The 19,308-nt window shown below is 50.5% G+C and overlaps 1 protein-coding gene across 2 annotated transcripts in view; it reads left to right on the top strand.

The window, feature by feature from the left end:
* The first annotated feature begins 6,700 nt into the window (after positions 1-6,700).
* Positions 6,701-19,308, top strand: part of ddhd2 (DDHD domain containing 2) — a 29,530-nt gene continuing 16,922 nt past the window's right edge. The window contains exons 1-7 of one of the 2 annotated variants that reach the window (XM_043681223.2): positions 6,701-6,923; positions 8,842-9,143; positions 10,169-10,382; positions 12,547-12,740; positions 13,996-14,085; positions 15,985-16,177; positions 18,874-19,015. In XM_043681223.2, coding sequence (XP_043537158.2) covers positions 8,853-9,143; positions 10,169-10,382; positions 12,547-12,740; positions 13,996-14,085; positions 15,985-16,177; positions 18,874-19,015 — 1,124 coding nt within the window. In that variant the 5' untranslated portion in view covers positions 6,701-6,923; positions 8,842-8,852. The remainder of the gene's footprint in view (positions 6,924-8,841; positions 9,144-10,168; positions 10,383-12,546; positions 12,741-13,995; positions 14,086-15,984; positions 16,178-18,873; positions 19,016-19,308) is intronic. The other variant, XM_043681225.2, reaches the window with a different exon arrangement.

The following is a 19,308-nucleotide window of genomic DNA, read 5'->3' as shown; positions in this document are numbered from 1 at the left end:
CTCCAGGGAAAACAGCCCCAGCCTGTTCAGCCTCTCCCTGTAGCTCAAATCCTCCAAACCTGGCAACATCCTTGTAAATCTTTTCTGAACCCTTTCAAGTTTCACAACATCTTTCTGATAGGAAGGAGACCAGAAGTGCATGCAATATTCCAACAGTGGCCTAACCAATGTCCTGTACAGCTGCAACATGACCTCCCAACTGGAATGTTAAGAGTTTGTGAGCTCAGTCAGTACTCTAACCACAGAAACTGTTTTGAAACCAGCTGGTGAATGTGTTCAGGATTCTGTACCTTCTCCCTGATGGTCGAGGTTGTAGAAAAGCATTGCCAGGGTGGGATGGACCTTTGAGAATGCTGGCAGCCTTTCCTTGACAGCGGGCCTGCTAGATGGATTCCATTGTTGGGAGGTTAGCCTTTGTGATTGTCCGGGACGAGTTCACCACTCTCTGCAATGGTCTCCAATCTTGAATTGTACAGTTGCCATACCAAACCAACCGACTCCCACAGCTACCTGGACTACACCTCCTCCCATCCTGCCCCCTGTAAAAACGCCATCCCATTCTCCCAATTCCTTCGTCTCCGCCGCATCTGCTCCCAGGAGGACCAGTTCAAAATACGTACAACACAGATGGCCTCCTTCTTCAAGGACCGCAATTTCCCCCCCCCCGACGTGGTCGACGGTGCCCTCCACCGCATCTCCTCCACTTCCCGCTCCTCCGCCCTTGAGCCCCGCCCCTCCAACCGCCACCAGGACAGAACCCCACTGGTCCTCACCTACCACCCCACCAATCTCCATGTACAGCGCATCATCCGCCGTCACTTCCGCCACCTCCAAACAGACCCCACCACCAAGGATATATTTCCCTCCCCTCCCCTATCAGCTTTCCGTAGAGACCACTCCCTCCGCGACTCCCTTGTCAGATCCACACCCCCCACCGACCCAACCTCCACTCCCGGCACCTTCCCTTGCAACCGCAGGAGGTGCAACACTTGCGCCCACACCTCCCCCCTCACCTCTCTCCAAGGCCCCAAAGGAAACTTCCATATCCGCCACAGATTCACCTGCACCTCCACCCACATCATCTACTGCATCCGCTGCAGCCGGTGTGGCCTCCTCTATATTGGGGAGACAGGCCGCCTACTTGCGGAGCGATTCAGAGAGCACCTCTGGGCCACCCGGACGAACCAACCCAACCACCCTGTAGCACAGCATTTCAACTCCCCCTCCCACTCCACCGAGGATATGCAGGTCATTGGACTCATCCACCGCCAAACCACAACAACGCGACAGTCGGAGGAGGAGCGTCTTATCTTCCGACTGGGAACCCTCCAACCACAGGGGATGAACTTGGACTTCACCAGTTTCTTCATCCCCCCTCCCCCCACCTTGTCTCAGCCGAATCCCTCCAGCCCGGCACCGCCTTCCTGACCTGCAGTCTTCTTCTTGACCTTTCCGCCTCCATCCTACTCCGACCTATCACCCTCACCTTGACCTCTTTCCACCTATCACATTTCCAACGCCCCTCCTCCAAGTCCCTCCTCCCTAACTTTTATCTTCTCCTGCTGAACACTCTCTGCTCATTCCTGAAGAAGGGCCTGTGCCCGAAACGTCGAATCTCCTGTTCCCTGGATGCTGCCTGACCTGCTGTGCTGTTCCAGCAATAAAGTTTCAACCATACCAAATAGTAATACATTCAGACAGAATGCTCTATATGGCGCACCTACAAAAGTTGGCAAGGGTATTCACTGTCATGCCAAATTTCCTCAGCTGCCTGAGGAAGAGGAGACAATGTTGGGCCTTTGTAACCAGTGTGTCCACATGAAGAGTCCAAGAAAGCTTGTTATGGATGCTCCCAGGAGCTTGACACTCTCCACTCATTCCACCTCTTGCTGTTCATGTGTAGCGGGTGCATGAGTAACATCCCGCTGAAAGTCAATAATGAGTTCCTTGGTTTTGCTGGCATTGAGAGTTAGGTTGTTCTCAGTGCACTATTTTTCCAGGCCTTCCACCTCCTGTCTGTAGTCTGTTTCATCGCCATCTGAGATTCAACCGACTATGGTGGTGTCATCAGCCAACTTGTAAATGGTATAAGTTTGATATTTAGTGATGCAGTCATGGGTATACAGTAGAGTACAGTAGGGGGGCTGAGTACGCACCCCTGGTGGGTGTTGAGTGTTAGGATGAAATATTGTCCCCATTCTTCACTGATTGTGGCCTGTTGGTCAGGAAAGTGAGGATCAAGTTGCAGAGAGTGGGGCTTAGTCCGAGATCACTAAGTTTAGTAATCAGTCTCGAGGGGATAATAGTGTTGAAAGCTGACCTGTAGTCAATGAGTAGGATTCTTACATAGCTGTTCTTGGTGTCATGATGTTCTGGGGAGGAGTGAAGAGCAAGTGATATGGCATCTGACATAGATCTGTTGGTCTAATAGGCAAATTGGAGTGGGTCAAGAGTCATGGGGAGGCTGGAGTTGATTAATGCCATGACCAGCCTTTCAAAATACACATGGCCACCGAAGTTAGGGCCACTGGGCGGTAGTCATTGAGACATACTGCATGAGCCTTCTTAGGCACAGGGATGACGTGGGCCCTCTTGAAACAGGCAGGGACAGTGGCCTGCTGCAGGGAGAGGTTGAAGATGTCTGAGAAGACCTCTGCCAGTTGATCTGCACATGCCCTGAGTGCATGGCCTGGTACTCCATCTGGTCCCATCGCTTTCCTTGGAATCACATGAAGGAAAACTGATCTGACCTCTGATGCAGTGACTGTTGGGATAGGTTCGTCTGGACTTATCGGAATAGGTGTTAGGTCTCTGCCAAAATTCTGCTCAACGCGAGCATAGAAGGCATTGAGACGATCTGGGAGCGAGATGTCATCGACTGCTATCTTGTACTGTCTCTTTTTAGAACCTGTGATGTCATTCAGACTTTGCCATTATCTCTGGGTTTCTGTCTGGGTCTCTATTTGGATCGGTGTTGGTCCTTGGCTGTCTTAATGGCTCTGCAAAGGTCAGACTTGGATTTGTTATATTTGAGTGGGCCTCCTGATCTGAAGCCTCACGCCTGGTTTTTAGAAGCAACCTTGGCATTTGAAGTTTTACATTTAATGGCATGAGGTGTTTGTGTTTTCCTTTTAGTCATTGCATGCATCCATTTAAAATCTCGCTGACTAAATGGACTTTATTCTGCTTGCAGAACAGGCAGCTGACCCAGCACAAAATCCAGGCTCTGATTTTCTTTTCCATTCTCCCTCCCCGTAGACAGAGAGTTGATCATTCTTAACAGACTGCAAGCCACATTGAGAAACACACAGGCTTTTTCCATGATAAATGTGAGGCGAGGAATTAAGAACAGAAATACATACAAAAACGATGATTTGGAGGAGCCGGTATTGGACTCGGGTGTACAAAGTTAAAAATCACACAACATCAGGTTAAAGTCCAACAGGTTTAATTGGAAGCACAGGTTTAATTCATCACCATCTGATGAAGGAGCGGCACTCCGAAAGTAGTGTACTTCCAATTAAATCTGTTGGACTTTAACCTGATGTTGTGTGATTTTTAACTTTGTATAAAAATGATGACATACATGGGTTCAAAAGGGCTGAACAATGCCTGGTTTCATTATCTCCTTGCAGTGACATAAAACGACCACAAGATGGAATTGATCACGTACAGACAGTCTGCACCTCAGGCCTGTATTTGCACTCTCTGCCTTGCACACACTTCCTCCCAAGTTCAGCTCAATCCCTGGCACATGGTTTTCCCAACCACCCCCAGCTCCCACACACAGCAAACGGGCGGCTCACACACTGCACTGGTTGTGGCTCAGCAGGTAGTCTCTATCCTCTGCAGCAGGGTGTTGTGGGGTATACACACTGTCCAGGCTGCCACTCCAGTGAACTGCCGAAGGATTGCTCCACTGTCAGAGGCACTGCCTTTAGGGGACAGGTGAAGACATGGGCCCATTGATCACTGCCTCCCTTCATCAGGTGGGCATTGAAGAACCCCTGGCAATGTTTTGAAGCTGATGGTGGTTACGTAAGATTTGTTTTAATCATTTGTACCTTGTACTGCTGTCATCATGGTTACAGTTCCAGTGAGAGATGCTGTGCATGAACAGTATTAACTCCATGATGTTGGAGTACAGGCGTGATTAAATTATTTTGCAAATCGAAGAAAATAACAGTATTAGATGTTTTTCCAAGTCCACTGCTGGATTGTAGTCTGCATGAGCATAAAGACCGTTTTATCTTTCCACTGAACTTGTTGTATCCTCAACAGAACAGTGATTGTTCACTGGATTTCAATGCAAGGTTCAGCCTGCGCTGGAAAGTACAGTGTTATTGTGTTCTGCAGGCAAGGAACAAACCCATTGGACCAAGGGCCTGGGTTCTGCTTGCTTGGCTCACAGCCCCCACAGACATTTACCTCCCAAATTAATCCCAGTAGTCAGTGGAGATAGATCGTCCCACATTCACCTGTCACCACCATCTGTCTTATATGTTTCTGACACAGCAAGCTCTTATTTTCGTAAAACTCTAACCTCTTTAATCCTTTCTCATGAGACAACCACTGTCCCCCCATTGCAGGTATGAACCTGGCCAACAGTGGTCAGATAGTTTTATGGTCACTGTGACTGACCTGTGCTTCCCATTGGGGATTTTGGTGGAGATGAATAGGGCTGAATGGCCTTGTTTCGTGCTGGGTCTGACTGGAAGTTCTCTTGGTGCTGTGGTCTGATTTAAATTTCTTGATGGATCAGCTGTCCGGGTCTTTGGACATAGAGTGTAAGAGATAATTACCAAAGTCCTTTTTCTCATTTATGTAAATGATTTGGGTGTGAATAAAGGAGGAAGACTTTATAAGTTTGCAGATGACACCAAAAATGGAGATGTAGTGGACAGCGAAGAAGGTTACTTCAGAGTACCACAGAATCTCGATCAGATGGGCCAATGGGCTGAAGAGTGGCAGACAGAGTTTAATACTTAATGGTAAGGTCCTGGGGAGTGTTGCTGAGTAAAGAGACCTTGGAGTGCAGATTCATAGCTCCTTGAAAGTAGAGTCGCAGGTAGATAAAATAGTGAAGAAGGCGTTTGGTATGCTTTCCTTTATTGGTCAGAGTATTGAGTACAGGAGTTGGGACATCATGTTGCGGCTGTACAGGACATTGGTTAGGCCACTGTTGGAATATTGCGTGCAGTTCTGGTCTCCTTCCTATCGGAAAGATGTTGTGAAACTTGAAAGGGTTCAGAAAAAATTTACAAGGATGTTGCCAGGGTTGGAGGATTTGAGCTACAGGGAGAGGCTGAACAGGCTAGGGGTGTTTTCCCTGGAGCGTCGGAGCTGAGGTTTATAGAGGTTTATAAAATTATGAGGGGCTTGGGTCGGATAAATAGACAAGGTCTTTTCCCTGGGGTGGAGGAGTCTAGAACTCGAGGATATAGGTTTAGGGTGAGAGGTGAAAGATATAAAAGGGACCTAAGGGACAACTTTTTCACACAGAGGGTGGTGCGTATAAGGAATGAGCTGCCAGAGGAAGTGGTGGAGGTTGGTACAATTACAACATTTTAAAGGCATCTGGATGTGTATATGAATAGGAAGGGTTTAGAGGGATATGGGCCAGGTGCTGGCAAATAGGACCAGATTAGTTTAGGATATCTGGTCAGGATGGAGGAGTTGGACCGAAGGGTCTGTTTTTGAGCTGTGTATCGATATGACTCTTGGCCCCCCATACAATAAATGGAGTTGATAGTAAGTAAGTATGTCGAGTTTGTTCCTCGCTCCATGTTGCTGAGGGAAGGGATGGGGCTGGAATCTGTATGGTATTCGATGTTCACAAACTCTTTTGAAAAAATGTTGCCAAATGAGGAATCAATTGGAGAGAGCACTTGGAGCAAGGGAAGCCCTTTCAGATGGAAAGATGCAGCAAAAGGAATAGCTCCCTGGCTCCAGGGAAACTGCTCTGATCAGGGCAGAGGTTGGAGTGGGGTGATGCAGAATGAGCTCTGGCCCTGTAAAAACATGGTTTTACTGCCAGAGAGGGGGCTGGGGGGGGGGGAGACAGACAGAGACAGGTGGGGGGAGTAAAGAAGACCCATACAGACAGACGTAGACGTGCACACACACTCACAGAGAACCCTCATCCAGACATCACCAGGGAGAGGGGATGATGACACTAACACAAACAGCCGTGCACATAAACACACACAGACACAACCCCTCACCCAGGCAGACAGGGAGATAGGGTGAGAAGTACCCACATTGGCACTAACACAGACACACACAAATGTACACCACACAGCTGTGGAGATGGGAGCTGGGCAGGTTGGTACACCCCCTCCTCCCTACACTCACAAAGACAGCTTCATTCACACACAGACAGACAAAACCTGCACACAGCGCGGAGCTAAGGGAGACAGACAGAAACATCTCTCTCTTTCATTTCACAAGAGAGCAGGGTACACACACACCCGCTAACCTGGGCGGGAGCTTGAGGATGTTTGGGGGGGGGGGTGTGGGGTCGGATATGGTCCCCCCCCAGCCTCCACACTGTCCCAGACAGAGAGATAAACAACCAGACGGTGTGAGTCCCCAGGCGGAGCAGGGTGCACCCTGAGACAGACATTGCTATTGCCACAGGCCCTGGGGAGGGAGTGGGGCGGGGCGCATGCCCCCCCCGGCAGTGGCTGGCCCGCTGGGCAGGGAGGACCTGAGCTGGGAAGGGGAGTGGCTGGGGACCGGTTGTGTATCTGTTTGAAAGCGGCTCCGGGTTCGAAGCGGACTCCGAATGGATACAAAGTGGCAGCAGCAGCAGCAGCGCCAGCGGCCCGGGCGCTACATTGTAACCGTGGGCCGGCCCTGATACTGCGGCTGGGAGACCCAGCGGGTACTGCCTTCACCTCAGGCCCGGGATTACACCACAGGTAAGGCCGCTCGGCCAGGACAGAGGGGGGAGGGAAGGAGCGCCGGGCCTTAGCAACAGCCTCTGATCTTGACGGGGAGGGGGGCTTGGTCTCATCCTCGGGGGGAGTGGGGACAGAAAGCAGCTGCTGCCCTCTCGCCTCCTTCTTCCCCCGGGCCACCCCTATCCCCCCGCCTGTACAGGGGAGGCTGAGGCAACATGGAGGGTGGGCATCAAGCATACTTCCACAACAAGCCTGGTCCTGGGGGTGGTTGGGGTCTGGGGCTACATTTTTGTGCGGGGGTAGGTTTGAGGTGGGCAAGATGCTGGCAGGGCACTTGGTGCCCACTGTCTGGGCAGCTTGACTGTCTTCAGGTGAGTTTCCCTGAGCTAGTGAGTGTTGACGCAGAGGGCAGACGGAGAAGGGGGCAGCTCCAGGACTGGTGGGGTTCAATTCCTGTCTGGTGCAGTAACATGTTTGGACAGGCTGATGAGGCAAGAGTCTGGAATTTGACCAGGAGCATGGTGAGTTCCACAGCCCACACCCCGAATCACCCTAAGACTGGTGTGCACCCCTGAGCTGCTAGTGAGGCCCACCAGACCTGAGAACAACAGCAATTGGGTGAGACTCCATCTTGCAAAGTCTGGGCCAACTCTTCAGCTGCTTCCATCTACCCCTCTGGGGAGCTTCTGCACAGAGAGAGAGTCTCCCAGGGACACAATCACCCCTCCAAATTATCCAGCAGAATGTTCCAGTCATTCCTGTGGGATGACTGACCCATACAGAAAATCCAAATTCACAAAGAGGGTAAAATGGATTTAAGCCTGATCTTGTAAAACTTGGACCCATTTGGCAAAAGCCTGGCAATTTCCCAAAAACAGTTTATTTTAAAAATGAGAGTCTGGACCCACATTCTTTCAGTGAACATGTTGTATCTCCCTTCCCTGATCTGTGGAACCCGATAGGTCCAGTTAGGAACAGGAGGAGGCCATTCACCCTGTTCCAGGGTTGGTCTGAGGCCTAACTCCATAAATCTGCCTTTACCTGCCTTCATACTTAACAAAAATACATCTACCATGGATTTAAAGTTAACAACTTATTCTGCATCCATTTGTGGAAGAGAGTTCCAAACCTCTCCCACCCTTTATGTGTAGAAGTGCTTCCTGACATCTCCCAAACAGTCTGGCCCTCATTCTCAGGCTGTGTCTCAAAGTTGTGGAATCCCCAACCAGTGGGGATTTATCTCGTTTATCTTTATCAACCCTGTCTTCTCCTGTCAATATCTCGAATCCTTAAATCAGATCACCCCTGAATCATTTGACCAGCCATTTCACTTATCCCTATGTCACTTTAATAAGTGTTTCCATTTGGGGTGACTTCTGATATTTTTAAAAGCTTTTACATCTAGTGAGTAATGAGAAAGTATTTCCAGGGGGGTTAGGAGGGAAAGTAACCAACAGAGACAGATTTAAGACTGACAGAAATATTGTAACAAGTGAGACAGAACTCCTGCACACTCACTTTCTCTCTCTGTCAGCTCCTACTACTCTATGGATCTTAATATAAAATCAAATGTTTTATCCAATTACACCAATAATTAGATACTTTCTCTCCATTAGGTTTGGAATAAAAATATTCAGCAAACAGGATTCTACACTCAACTGTGAAATATTAATTTATTCTGGGGAAAAAAAACTTGGTTGTTGGAGATGTAAAGCTAACTAAGAAAATTTTGATATTTAAAAGTATTTATCTCCTTAATATCCCAACATTTGAACAACTTCTAAAATAAATGAAACAAACAGATTTCTCTCTGGAGAGAAATGTTTTTCAGAGGGCAGATGACACTTGTCCAATAATTGTTAGCTTCTGAAAGGTGAAAGGTTGAATGGTGGCGTCAGATTGTGAATTTGATTTGTTGCCTGTGTGTTTTCCTCAGATCTTGTCGACATGCAGAGGCAAAGCTCTCCTGTTAATGCCACCAGCAACAGTACCAGGCCACCCCTTGCTCCTGACGGAACTAGGGAGTTACCGCAGCGGATGACCGACTCCCAGCTCCCGTCCTGGCAACCGGCACGACCATCTCTTCCTGATGTCGAACCCCCGTGTGCCGGTGAGGAGTGCCACGAGGAGACCGGGGAAGCAGCCGTTGCCGAGATTCAGAAGGAGGGGAATGGCGTGGGCATCTGCCATTCTGGGCAGCAGCACACGGTCCTCCCAGATACCAGCCATACACACCAGGTGGGTGTTGCCCCCAGTCGAGGTGGTGGTCGCAGGCATGCGTTTATTCTCTCCACACGCAGGGAGAGCCAGTCTTATCACCGTGAAGTGTGTGCAACAAAGCTCTGGAGGATCCCAAACACCTCTGAGCTGGGATCAAATTGTTACACTGTAAAGGGTGCAAATCTCACACTGCTCTGTCTTAAATTATCTCCTGACTGCCCACTGAATTTTCACGATTTTACTCACGGCTGCCCCTATCCTGCTGATCGTTTGGCTTCTGTAATGCGCTCAAAGCCTTAACACTCTCTCCGCACAGATACTGCTGAATTCCGCCAGCAGTGTCTGTCTCTGTCCCAGATTTCCAGCATCCGCAGTGTTTTGTCTCTGTTAACTGGCTGGGTAAAATCCGATGCCCCTTGCTTCAGCTGGGGGCAGGGGAAATCTGAAGCAGCTAATGGTAAACCGTGAATAGTTTGCAGCCCTCAACATGTACCACTGAAATGCATGTTGTTTCATTGCGATTCTTACAAAAGAGCCACTGGTGTATATCTGAGAGCGTCCTCGGACTAGCCAAAGGGGGCTGTTCCTCAGCACACTCATTCCCAGGAGTGGTACTGAAATGTGCCCATTGGTTTTGCTGTTGGCCTTTGGAAAGCTCCATGGCTGAATTCCCAATGGACGTGCGTTCCGCGCTGACCATTCCCCACTTCAGTGTCCCTTCCATCATGGTACTCAAGACAGGAAGTAATCATTGCCTGCCAACATGTGACTCCAGGCACACGGTGATGTGGCTGGCTCAGACCCTGCTGGGCAGCCAGGGAGGGCCCAGGTCCGACCAACACTTGATTTGCTGGAGACCTTCCTAGACTGGTGGCCAGGAGGCGGTGTTGGATGAGGAGAGGGGTGAAGTGGCACGGGTATTGGTAGGGGTCCAAAGGGAGGCCCACGCCTCACTCTGGACAGCACCCTCAGCTATCACATCTGAGGACAGTGGGACTCAAGTGTATGCAGATCATGGCCCAGTCTTCTGATCTTTCTGACAGGATCCGCCTGGAACGCTGGGTTCAGGGGAAGGCCAGCCTGATCCGACATTGCCAAGTCAGCATGCTGAGGGGGTCCAGAGCTGTTACCAAACGGTGCAGCCCCACTGGTTCCACTGCAGGATGGACGATGTCAACCCCAACTGGACTCCCTTCAGTAAGACAGACTCTCACATGTTGGAGACCAAGTACTGCTCTTCCAAGAAGCAAGCTCCTGGTAAGGACCATCAATGCCAAACTCTCTGTGTGGCCGGAGTGTCATTCCAATGGGGGGGGTGGCAGATAGTCAGGAGCAAGGAACACAAGGACGGCAGGTGGGAGGGCAATGATGAGGGAGGGTCTAACCCCCCCCCCCCCCCCCCCGGTGTGCTGGGCAGCTAACAGCTACATAACCCTGTGTGTCCAGCAATAAAGGGGGACAGTAGGGCAAAATCCATAACTCTTAAGATGCTGGTAGAGAAAGGGAGTTCTTGAGCCCCAGCTTCTGGGGAAGGTACACTGTCCACTGGTAGAATGATTAAAAACTGGGGACGTGAAAGAAGCCAGAACACATCTGTCACACTGACCCGGTGAGACTTCCTCTGCAGCCCCAGGCACCCCCTTCTCAAGGCAGAGAAAGACCAACCTGTGAGACCTACGTGTCTCTCTCTCTCTCTCTCTCGCGCTGTCTCTCTCTCTCTCTCTTTCTGTCTTTCTCTCTTAGATTGTTAGATTCCCTACAGTGTGGAAACAGGCCCTTTGGCCCAAGCAGTCCACACCGACCCTACAAAGAGTAACCCACCAGACCCATTTCCGTCTGACGAATGCACCTAACACAATTTAGCATGGCCAATCCACCCGAACCTGCACATCTTTGAACTGTGGGAGGAAACCAGAGCACCTGGAGGCAACCCACGCAGACACGGGGGGAGTTTGCAAACTCTACACACAGTCACCTGAGGCTGGATTCAAACCTGGGTCCCTGGCACTGTGAAACAGCAGTGCTAACCGCTAAGCCAACAAGCTGACCTCATTGCCACTGTGCCACCTTCCATGATGGAAGACTTGTATTTATAGAAATATCTTTGTACCTTTTACTTTCAGAGTTTGAATTTTGCGCTAGTGGCATGTGGGTTTTGGTCCATGCATATGAGGAAGTTTAGTTACTAACTTGCCATGATTTTCAGCAGGTTTCTGTCAGAGAGAAGCTGACTGGGGGCCCTCCTGCTGTCACCGTGTGAATTTGTTTGTGTTGTTACACTTTTATGGTTGAAGAGAGCAACCAATGAAAGGCATTTCTGTGCTTTTCCTGAAGAAGAATCAATAAATGGTTTTTGCTTTGGAAAATTGGAAAGCTTTTGTTAGCAATTCACAAAAGAGCGAGCTGAATCCTGCTGTAAAAATGCAGGATTCAGGAGACAGGTGTAAGTTCCGAATCTTTAGGAAATCGGTTACCTCAGCGTAAGGGCTTTAGTTTGAAAATTCTGGACTAGAGGTGTTTGGTTAGAACTTTGAACGGCTATTTAAAGCTGAGAACGTTTAAGCTTAGTTGTGCGACAAATCAGGGAAACATTTCTGAAGCTGTCAAGACAGGAATTGAAAGAAACATTGAAATATCACCATGATAAACAAAACCAAATGATCTGTAAGGCCAGAATTCAGGCTGGGATCTGACATGACTGTGTCCACTGTTGTTTGTCATTTATATAAAAGTTTTATTGAGAATAAAGGAAGCATGGTTAGTAAGTTTGTAGATGACAGCACAATTGGTGCTAGAGTAGACAGTAAGGAACGTTATCTAAGATTATGAAGGAATGTTGTTCATTTCTGCCAAGGAGTGGCAAATGGAGTTTAATTTCAATAAATGCGAGGTGTTGCATTTTGGTAAGCTGAGCAAGACAGGAATTGCATACTTAACGATAGGGCCCTGAGGCCCTAGAACAGACACCTCGGTATATAGTTCAGTGAAAGTTGTGCCGCAGGTCGTCAGACTGCAAACAGCCAGTTAGCACGCTTGCCTTCGTTGCTCAGACCATTGAGTACAGGAGTTGGGACATCATGTTGTGGTTGTACAGGACGTACCTGAGGCCACTGTTGGAGGGATATGGATCAAATGCATCCATATCAAATGGGACTAGTCTAGTTGGGAGGGATATGGGCCAAACGCAGGCAAATGGGACTAGTTTGAAACTTGGTCAGCGCGGAAGAGTTGGACCGAAGGGTCTCTGAATGACTGTCGATCTGTCTGGTGGTAACATCAGCTGGGGTGTTAGCAAGTTTGGAATGCTGTTTGTGTCAGAGTGGGGCAGGGAACAGTGACTGGGGTGGTACTACAAGCTCAGAGGGAGGGAGAAAGATGCCAAACACCAGGGCTGTGCCTGCTCACGAATGTTCTCTTTCAGTAGCAGTGGACTCTGAGGACGTGGCTGTGCCAACAGACGGAGGCCGCTATGATGTCTTTCTGGGCAGTCGCACGAGGCACGCTGTTTACTGGCAGGAGGCACCCAGTCAAGTCAGGCGATGTATGTGGTTTTTCAAAAGTGACAAAGACAACAGCTACCACCCATACACAGAGGAGCTCAGTGACCTGATCGAGGTGGGTTCCACACACCAATATCATCACAACAACAACCCGCCAAGTCTCAGCGTTGTGACAAACCCTTACTGCAGCTCAGGGGGTGATTGTCGGGCTGCATGGATGTCATTGGCTTTTGTTGCCCATTCCCAGTTGCCCCTTGGGGGGTGAGCTGCCTTCTTGAACCGCTGCAGTCCATGTGCTGTAGAGGGACCCACAATGCCCTTAGGGAGGCAATTCCAGGATTTTGACCCAGTGACACTGAAGGAACGGTGATATATTTCCAAGCCAGGATGGTTAGTGGTTCGGAGCGGAACTTGGCAATTGTCAATTTACCAGTCCTGTCTGCGTTTAACTTTACACTGAGCTTGGGGTCCTCTGTTCGAGAGAAGTAATTAGGACGAAGATTTTTATCTGTGAGTGCACACAAAGCAGATCTCGAGATGCCAAGAACTCTGGTAGAACTCAGGACATTCGTCAGATCCTCAAAATCCTGAACAACAGGGGTCCTCCTGACTTCACACCCCCGCAGATTAAGCTCCGATATGCAGGATAGTTCTGTTGTCACGTCAGACTGGTTTGTGTGGAAGGTGGGAGTGTCACTGGGCTTGGGAGGGCCAATTGGTACAAGAATGGAGGAGTGCCAGTGCCTTAAGGGTGTGCTCTGTGTTTTAACTCTGGGAGTTGAGGTTGGGAAAAATTAATTCACAGCTGCCTGAGGCTGAACCTTCCCCACGGAGTTCCTGACTGTGGGAATTGTAATTCCTGTTTTGGCAAGCTGCCCTGCCCTCACTGAGAATAACCCATGAGCTGTGACCACAGCAGTTTCCCAATATTGACCCAACCAGTGCAGGGAGATTGCCTCTAGCAGCACTGTCAGGGGGCTGAATGGCCTCTGTGTGGTGCTGCAGTAACTCCACAACAGCCTCTGTGGCTGGCAGCACGTTCCAAAGCTCTGTTTGCCGAGAGCTGGAAACCTCAGTCTCAGAGCTTGTGGTGACAGAGCCACAGAACTGCTGTGGGCAGATGGTCAGGAGCTCCTGACTCTGCTGTCTTGTTGGAAATCTGAGCTTGGAGTGCGATCTGGCTGATGCTGAGGGGAGTGTGGAGCCTGGCTCCAGGTGACCGTGTGAGGTTGAGAGGAGGAATGATATCCCCTGGGCTCAGCTACAAACTGGCCCTCAGTCAGCACTGTGCGAGCGTTTGGCTGGCTCAGCAAAGTCGGGTCTCCCTGTCTGGGACGGTTTATCTCAAAATCACCTTCTCTTCCCAACAGGCAGCATACAAGGAAGCAGTAATGTCGAACGAGTGGAACAAAAAATTACAGTTTCCAAGTGGAGAAGTCATCAAACTGCACAATCCCAAGGTACTGAGACTGTATCTTGTTCTGTTTCTGACATGTGCATGGTCATTGATGGAACAGCCAGTGTCCCTTTTGTAACATTGAAATTTGTTTAGATTGGAGCTGAGTGGTCAATCACTGAGGATAAGAAATCGGAGCAGGAGTAAGCCATTCGGCCCGTCATGCCTGCCCCCACCAGGGTCATTGCTGATCCGGCCTGTGGTACCAGCTCCTCAATGTTTCAGAGATCAGTGGGTCTCCTCTTGAAAGGTTTACATTGCTCTAGCCTCCCCAACTGTCTGGGGCAGAGGATTCACTGCCACATCTCTTCCAGACATGCCCACCTTGGGGACGTTCTCTCGCCACGTCCTGAGATCCTCAGTCAGTGCCATCTGTCATCACGTGACCGCCAGTTCTGAGGAGGGGTCACCGGACCCGAAACGTTAACTCTGATTTCTCTTCACAGACCTGCGGAGCTTCTCCAGCAATTTCTTCCAGACATTCACTGCCCTCCTAAGAGATGAAATTCCTTTTGCCTCTCAGGTTAAAAGAGAGTCCCCTAATCCTGCTCCTGTGTCCCCAGTTTGAAAACATCCCCCATTGCTGGAAGCATCTTCTCAAGGTCTCCCCTGTCAGGCCCCCTCACAGTCTGACATTTCTCAGGAAGACTCTTCCAGACCCTCATCAAGAAAGGCTCATCCTCAATAAGTCACCCCGTGTCCCAGGAATCACCCCCCGTGTCCCAGGAATCACCCCCCCCCCCCCCGTGTCCCAGGAATCACCCGAGTGAATCTGTTTTGAACTGTGTCCAGTGTCAGCACATCCTTCATTAAACACGGGGCTGAAACAGTACTCCATGCAGGCCTCCATTCCTGATGAAGGGCTTTTGCCCGAAACACCAGTTTTTCTGCTCCTCGGATGCTGCCTGACCTGCTGTGCTTTTCCAGCAGCACTCTATTCTCGACAGTACTCTGTACTCCCGGCACAGCCTCACCCACACCCTGCATGTTAGAACAAGACTTCGCCAGGTTTAAATCTCAGACCCCAACCAATAAAGGACAAAATTCAATTTGCCTACTTTGTTACTTGTTGTACATTGATGCTCACTTCCTGTATTTCATGTAGAGAAATACCCACATCTCTCTACCTAGCACTTTTTGGAGTCTTTTTCCATTTCAGTAATAGTCTGTCTTTTGACTCAGTAACAAATAACAAAATGACCTTTGTCACTTTGGCATGGTTTATGATTAGCGCTCAGTGGGCAATCTGTGAAGGTATTATTTATTCTGGTTTGGGTTTCAGCTGTACCCTTCTACTTGTGTTTCAGACCCTTTCCTGTCCCCCACTTGGAGTAACACCTCCCCCTTTGTTACCCGGCACCCCTCTCGTTTCATTTTGATCCGTTAAAGTTCCCTTCAAGTCCACCCCCAACCCGAGTTAAAAGCTTGACTGACAGACTGAAGTTGCTGGGACTTTGGTCCCAGCCCCTTTCAGATGAAGCGGATTCCAATGGACCAGTCCCTCAGCAGATGGAACCCATTTCACCCACACCAGTCCTTGAGCCCAGGCATATCTCTCTCTGAATACCTTCAGTCCATGCTGACTTGCACGTGGCTCAAGTGGTGATCTGAAGATCATTATCTTTGCAGTTGTGCTTTTTGCTTCAGCCCTGACTTGTTTACAATCCCTCAGCAGAACCTCTGTGCGAGTCCTACCCATGTTGTTGATCCCTGTGTGGACCGTGACAACTGGGTCCTTCCACCACCACTCTCGCTCCGCGTTCCTCTCCAGCCGGGAGGAGATATTGTGATCTGGGTGGGTAATGTGACAGGTTGGCCGTGTTCGAGCAGCGTGTGCCTGATTGTTGAAGCTGTCTTTGTGACTCCCTGCCTAATCCCCACCACCTCTCTCTGTTTGGCCTAGCTGATGATGCATTTCCAAGACTGGAACGCGGCTGCTTCGGAGCAGAGTAAGCCGTGGTCTGTGAAGAGAGGGGTGGAACAGACCTACGGAGATATCTTTGTGGGCGAGCCTGTCAAAGTGGACCATTTAGTGTTCATGGTACACGGCATTGGGCCTGCATGTGATATCCGCTTTCGCAGCATCATTCAGTGTGGTGAGTTCCCATTGGCCTTCGCTTTGTACCACACCCCCAAATTCTTGGCCTCTACTCTTAGCTCACTGTGTGTCTGGTGACTGTTGAGTTGAGTACTGTATTGGAATTGACTGACAGGATCCTACCCATGTGTGCCTTCGGGCGTGAATTCTGACCACCCATCACTGCCTCCCTCCACCCTGCATTGGTAAAATATTCATTGTGGTCACCTCATTGAAGACACTCAAGCTGATCATGTCCTTGTCAAGTGTCTCAAAAGTGCTGGCTCTCCAGAAGCACATTGCTGGTGCTGTTCAGGAATAGCGCTTCAGTGGAAGCAGGGGAGCATCAATACCAAAGGTGTCCAAGATAGTGACAAGATTAGAGAAGTGCAAGATGCTGCCTGACCTGCTGTGCTTTTCCACCACGACTCTAATCTCCAGCATCTGCAGTACCCACTTTCGCCCTTTCAAGGTAGTGAGCCCAGCACAGACCTGGTGATGGAGGAGAGCTGCTCCCCATCTCTTTCTCCAAATCCCTTGGTGTGAGGGTCTGAACCCCTCGGGTCAAACCCAACCTGTGCCTTCTCGTCATGAATCAGCATAATGCAATGGCAAGTGTGACTGTGAACGAGGCACCCAGCCTGATGTGTTCCCTTTAAACAAACACTGGTCGTCAGACTGAGATTAGGTGAAACTGGGGACTGTAGATGCTGGAGATCAGAGTCAAGATCAGAGTGGTGCTGAAAAAGCACAGCAGGTCAGGCAGCATCCGAGGATATTTTGGGCAGGAGCCCTTCATCAGGAATGAGGCTGGGAGCCTCGGGGGGTGGAGAGATAAATGGGAGCAGGGTGGGGCTGGGGGGACGGGGGACGGGGAGGAAGGTAGCTAAGCAGTAGCAACCATCAGAGGGAGATTGTCCACCTGGTTCTGACCTTGGGCCTGCTCCAGCCTTCCACCCTTTGTGGACCAGGGTACAAACAGACAGCTACCTCGCATCCTGTTCTCGCTGTGGACCGGAGGACGTAGGAATGGGAGTAGGCTCTTCGCCCCCCCCCCCCCCCCCCGAGCCTGCTCCACCATCCACTGGCATCACGGCTGACCTGAGAGTCCTGCCATCCACGTTCCTTTCCTTTCCACCTAATCCTTAATTCCCTGACTGATTAAACATCCCTCTGTCTCAGCCTTAGATGGACACCAACATTCTGTGACCACCTCCACCCCCTCAGTGCTCCCTGTTGCAAGGTGTTCCAGAGATTCTCCATTCCTCCTTACCTCAGTTGTATGCTGACACCCCAACCCCAGAGGCATGTGAGAAATGAACAGTTTGATCCAAGTCAGATCCACAAGACAAGGAGTGAGCCCCTCAGGATGTGTCTCAGTGGGAGACTTCCGACAGTATGGAAGTCTGGGGTGGCATGGTGGCTCAGTTGTTAGTACTGCTGCCTCACAGCGCCAGGCACACGGGTTTGATTCCAGCCTTGGGCGACTGTCTGTGTGGAGTTTGCACGTTCCCCCTGTGTCTGTGTGGGTTTCCTCCATGTGCTCCGGTTTCTTCCCACAGTCCAAAGATGTGCAGGTCAGGTAAATTGGCTATGCTAAATTACCCATAGTGTTCGGTGCATTAGGCAGAAGGAAATGGGTCTGGGTGGGTTACCCTTTGGAGGGTCGGTTTGGACTTATTGGGCCGAAGGGCCTGTTTCCACTCTGCTGGGAATCGAACAATCGAACATTTGGCCCATCAAGTCCATACTAATGCTCCAAAGGGCATCTTGCTCAGTCCCACTTTGTTCCTGTGACCCTGCATTTCCCCTGGTTAACCTCCCCTCACCCCTCCCCCCACCCCACCCTACCCCACCCCACCCCATCCCTGGACACTGTGGACAACTTCCCCATGGCCAGCCCACCTGAACCTGCACACCCTTGGACTGTGGGATGAAACCCACATGGACAGTTGCCCAAGGCTGGAATTGAACCCTGGTGCTGAGAGGTAGCAGTACTAATGACTGAGCCACCATGCCATCCCACATCCCCACACACATGACCAGGGTGTGAGGCACATTCCTGCTGTTTGGTGACCAGTTCGGGGTTATTGTGAGCTGTGTCACTGTATTTGTGCCAGTTGCTAAGACTGTGCACAGTGCTGCCACACTCTGCGCAGAAATTCACACCGGGGAGTTCTTTTTTGCCTCTCAGAAATATGTCAAGCCACAGACAGCCAAAGTTTCCCAGCTTCTGTTCAAGTTCCTTCACTGGAAAAGGAAGCAAAAAGCGGGGGGGTGGGAGTTTGTCAAATGAATGCACAGAGTGGAAAGTTAAATTGAGTGCCGGGATTTGGGGTGGACCACTCAGTTTCGGTTGGGAATGTGTTGGACATTGCTGCAGGTGGTTTTCCCTTGTCCCAGAGATGCCCTGGGGTCAGTCTACCGCCTCCTGCTGTCCTTCCAGCTTTCCCTGTGGACACCTTGGAGGGACTCAGCTGCTTTGAGTGGTCACTGTGTCAGGGCAGTGTTCCCGGGGATTGGCAGCAGATCTGACAGGCAGGGGGAGGGGAAAGGAGTTCTGCTGTCCTCTGGTCTGTGGCACGATGACCAGAGGCAACGTTGGCCTCACCCCCACCTACTTCCCAGAGGCAACGTTGCCCTGTCCGAGGGCGTGGATGGAGGGCAGCTGCCCACTCAAGCTGCTGCCTAACTCGCTCTCTCTGCTCGTCACAGTCAACGATTTCCGCAACGCCTCTCTCAGCCTGCTTCAGACTCACTTCAGGAGGGCAGCTGAGGAGCAGAAGATTGGCCGGGTGGAGTTTCTGCCCGTGAACTGGTACTGCACGCTGCACGGAGACGCCACTGGAGTGGATGAGTGAGTATCTGAGACTGCCCCACTCTCACCCCTCCATCACACGTGGCACAGCCCCTGGGGAGGGGGAAACATGCTGCGGGTTGAGCACCCACTGCGATTTGCGAGGTCTGTCTGAGCTTCGTCTGTGGTGGGGTGGGGTGGAGTGGGGTGGAGACCAAATGCAGACTCAGGCACCAGTTCACAGAGCATTTGTGCTCTGCACTCAGTGATCTACCCCACCTTGCAGACGGCATCCGTTTTAATTCCCACTCCCTGCAGGGACGTCTCTTAATCTGCAAGGAATTAAGGCATAC

Source organism: Chiloscyllium plagiosum, unplaced genomic scaffold (genome assembly GCF_037043375.1).
Source record: "Chiloscyllium plagiosum isolate Xiang-an unplaced genomic scaffold, Cpla_swu_hap1 HiC_scaffold_48, whole genome shotgun sequence".
NCBI classification, from domain to species: domain Eukaryota; kingdom Metazoa; phylum Chordata; class Chondrichthyes; order Orectolobiformes; family Hemiscylliidae; genus Chiloscyllium; species Chiloscyllium plagiosum.
The sequence above is the reverse complement of the archived record's forward strand: the minus strand, read 5'-3'. Positions and strand labels throughout refer to the sequence as shown.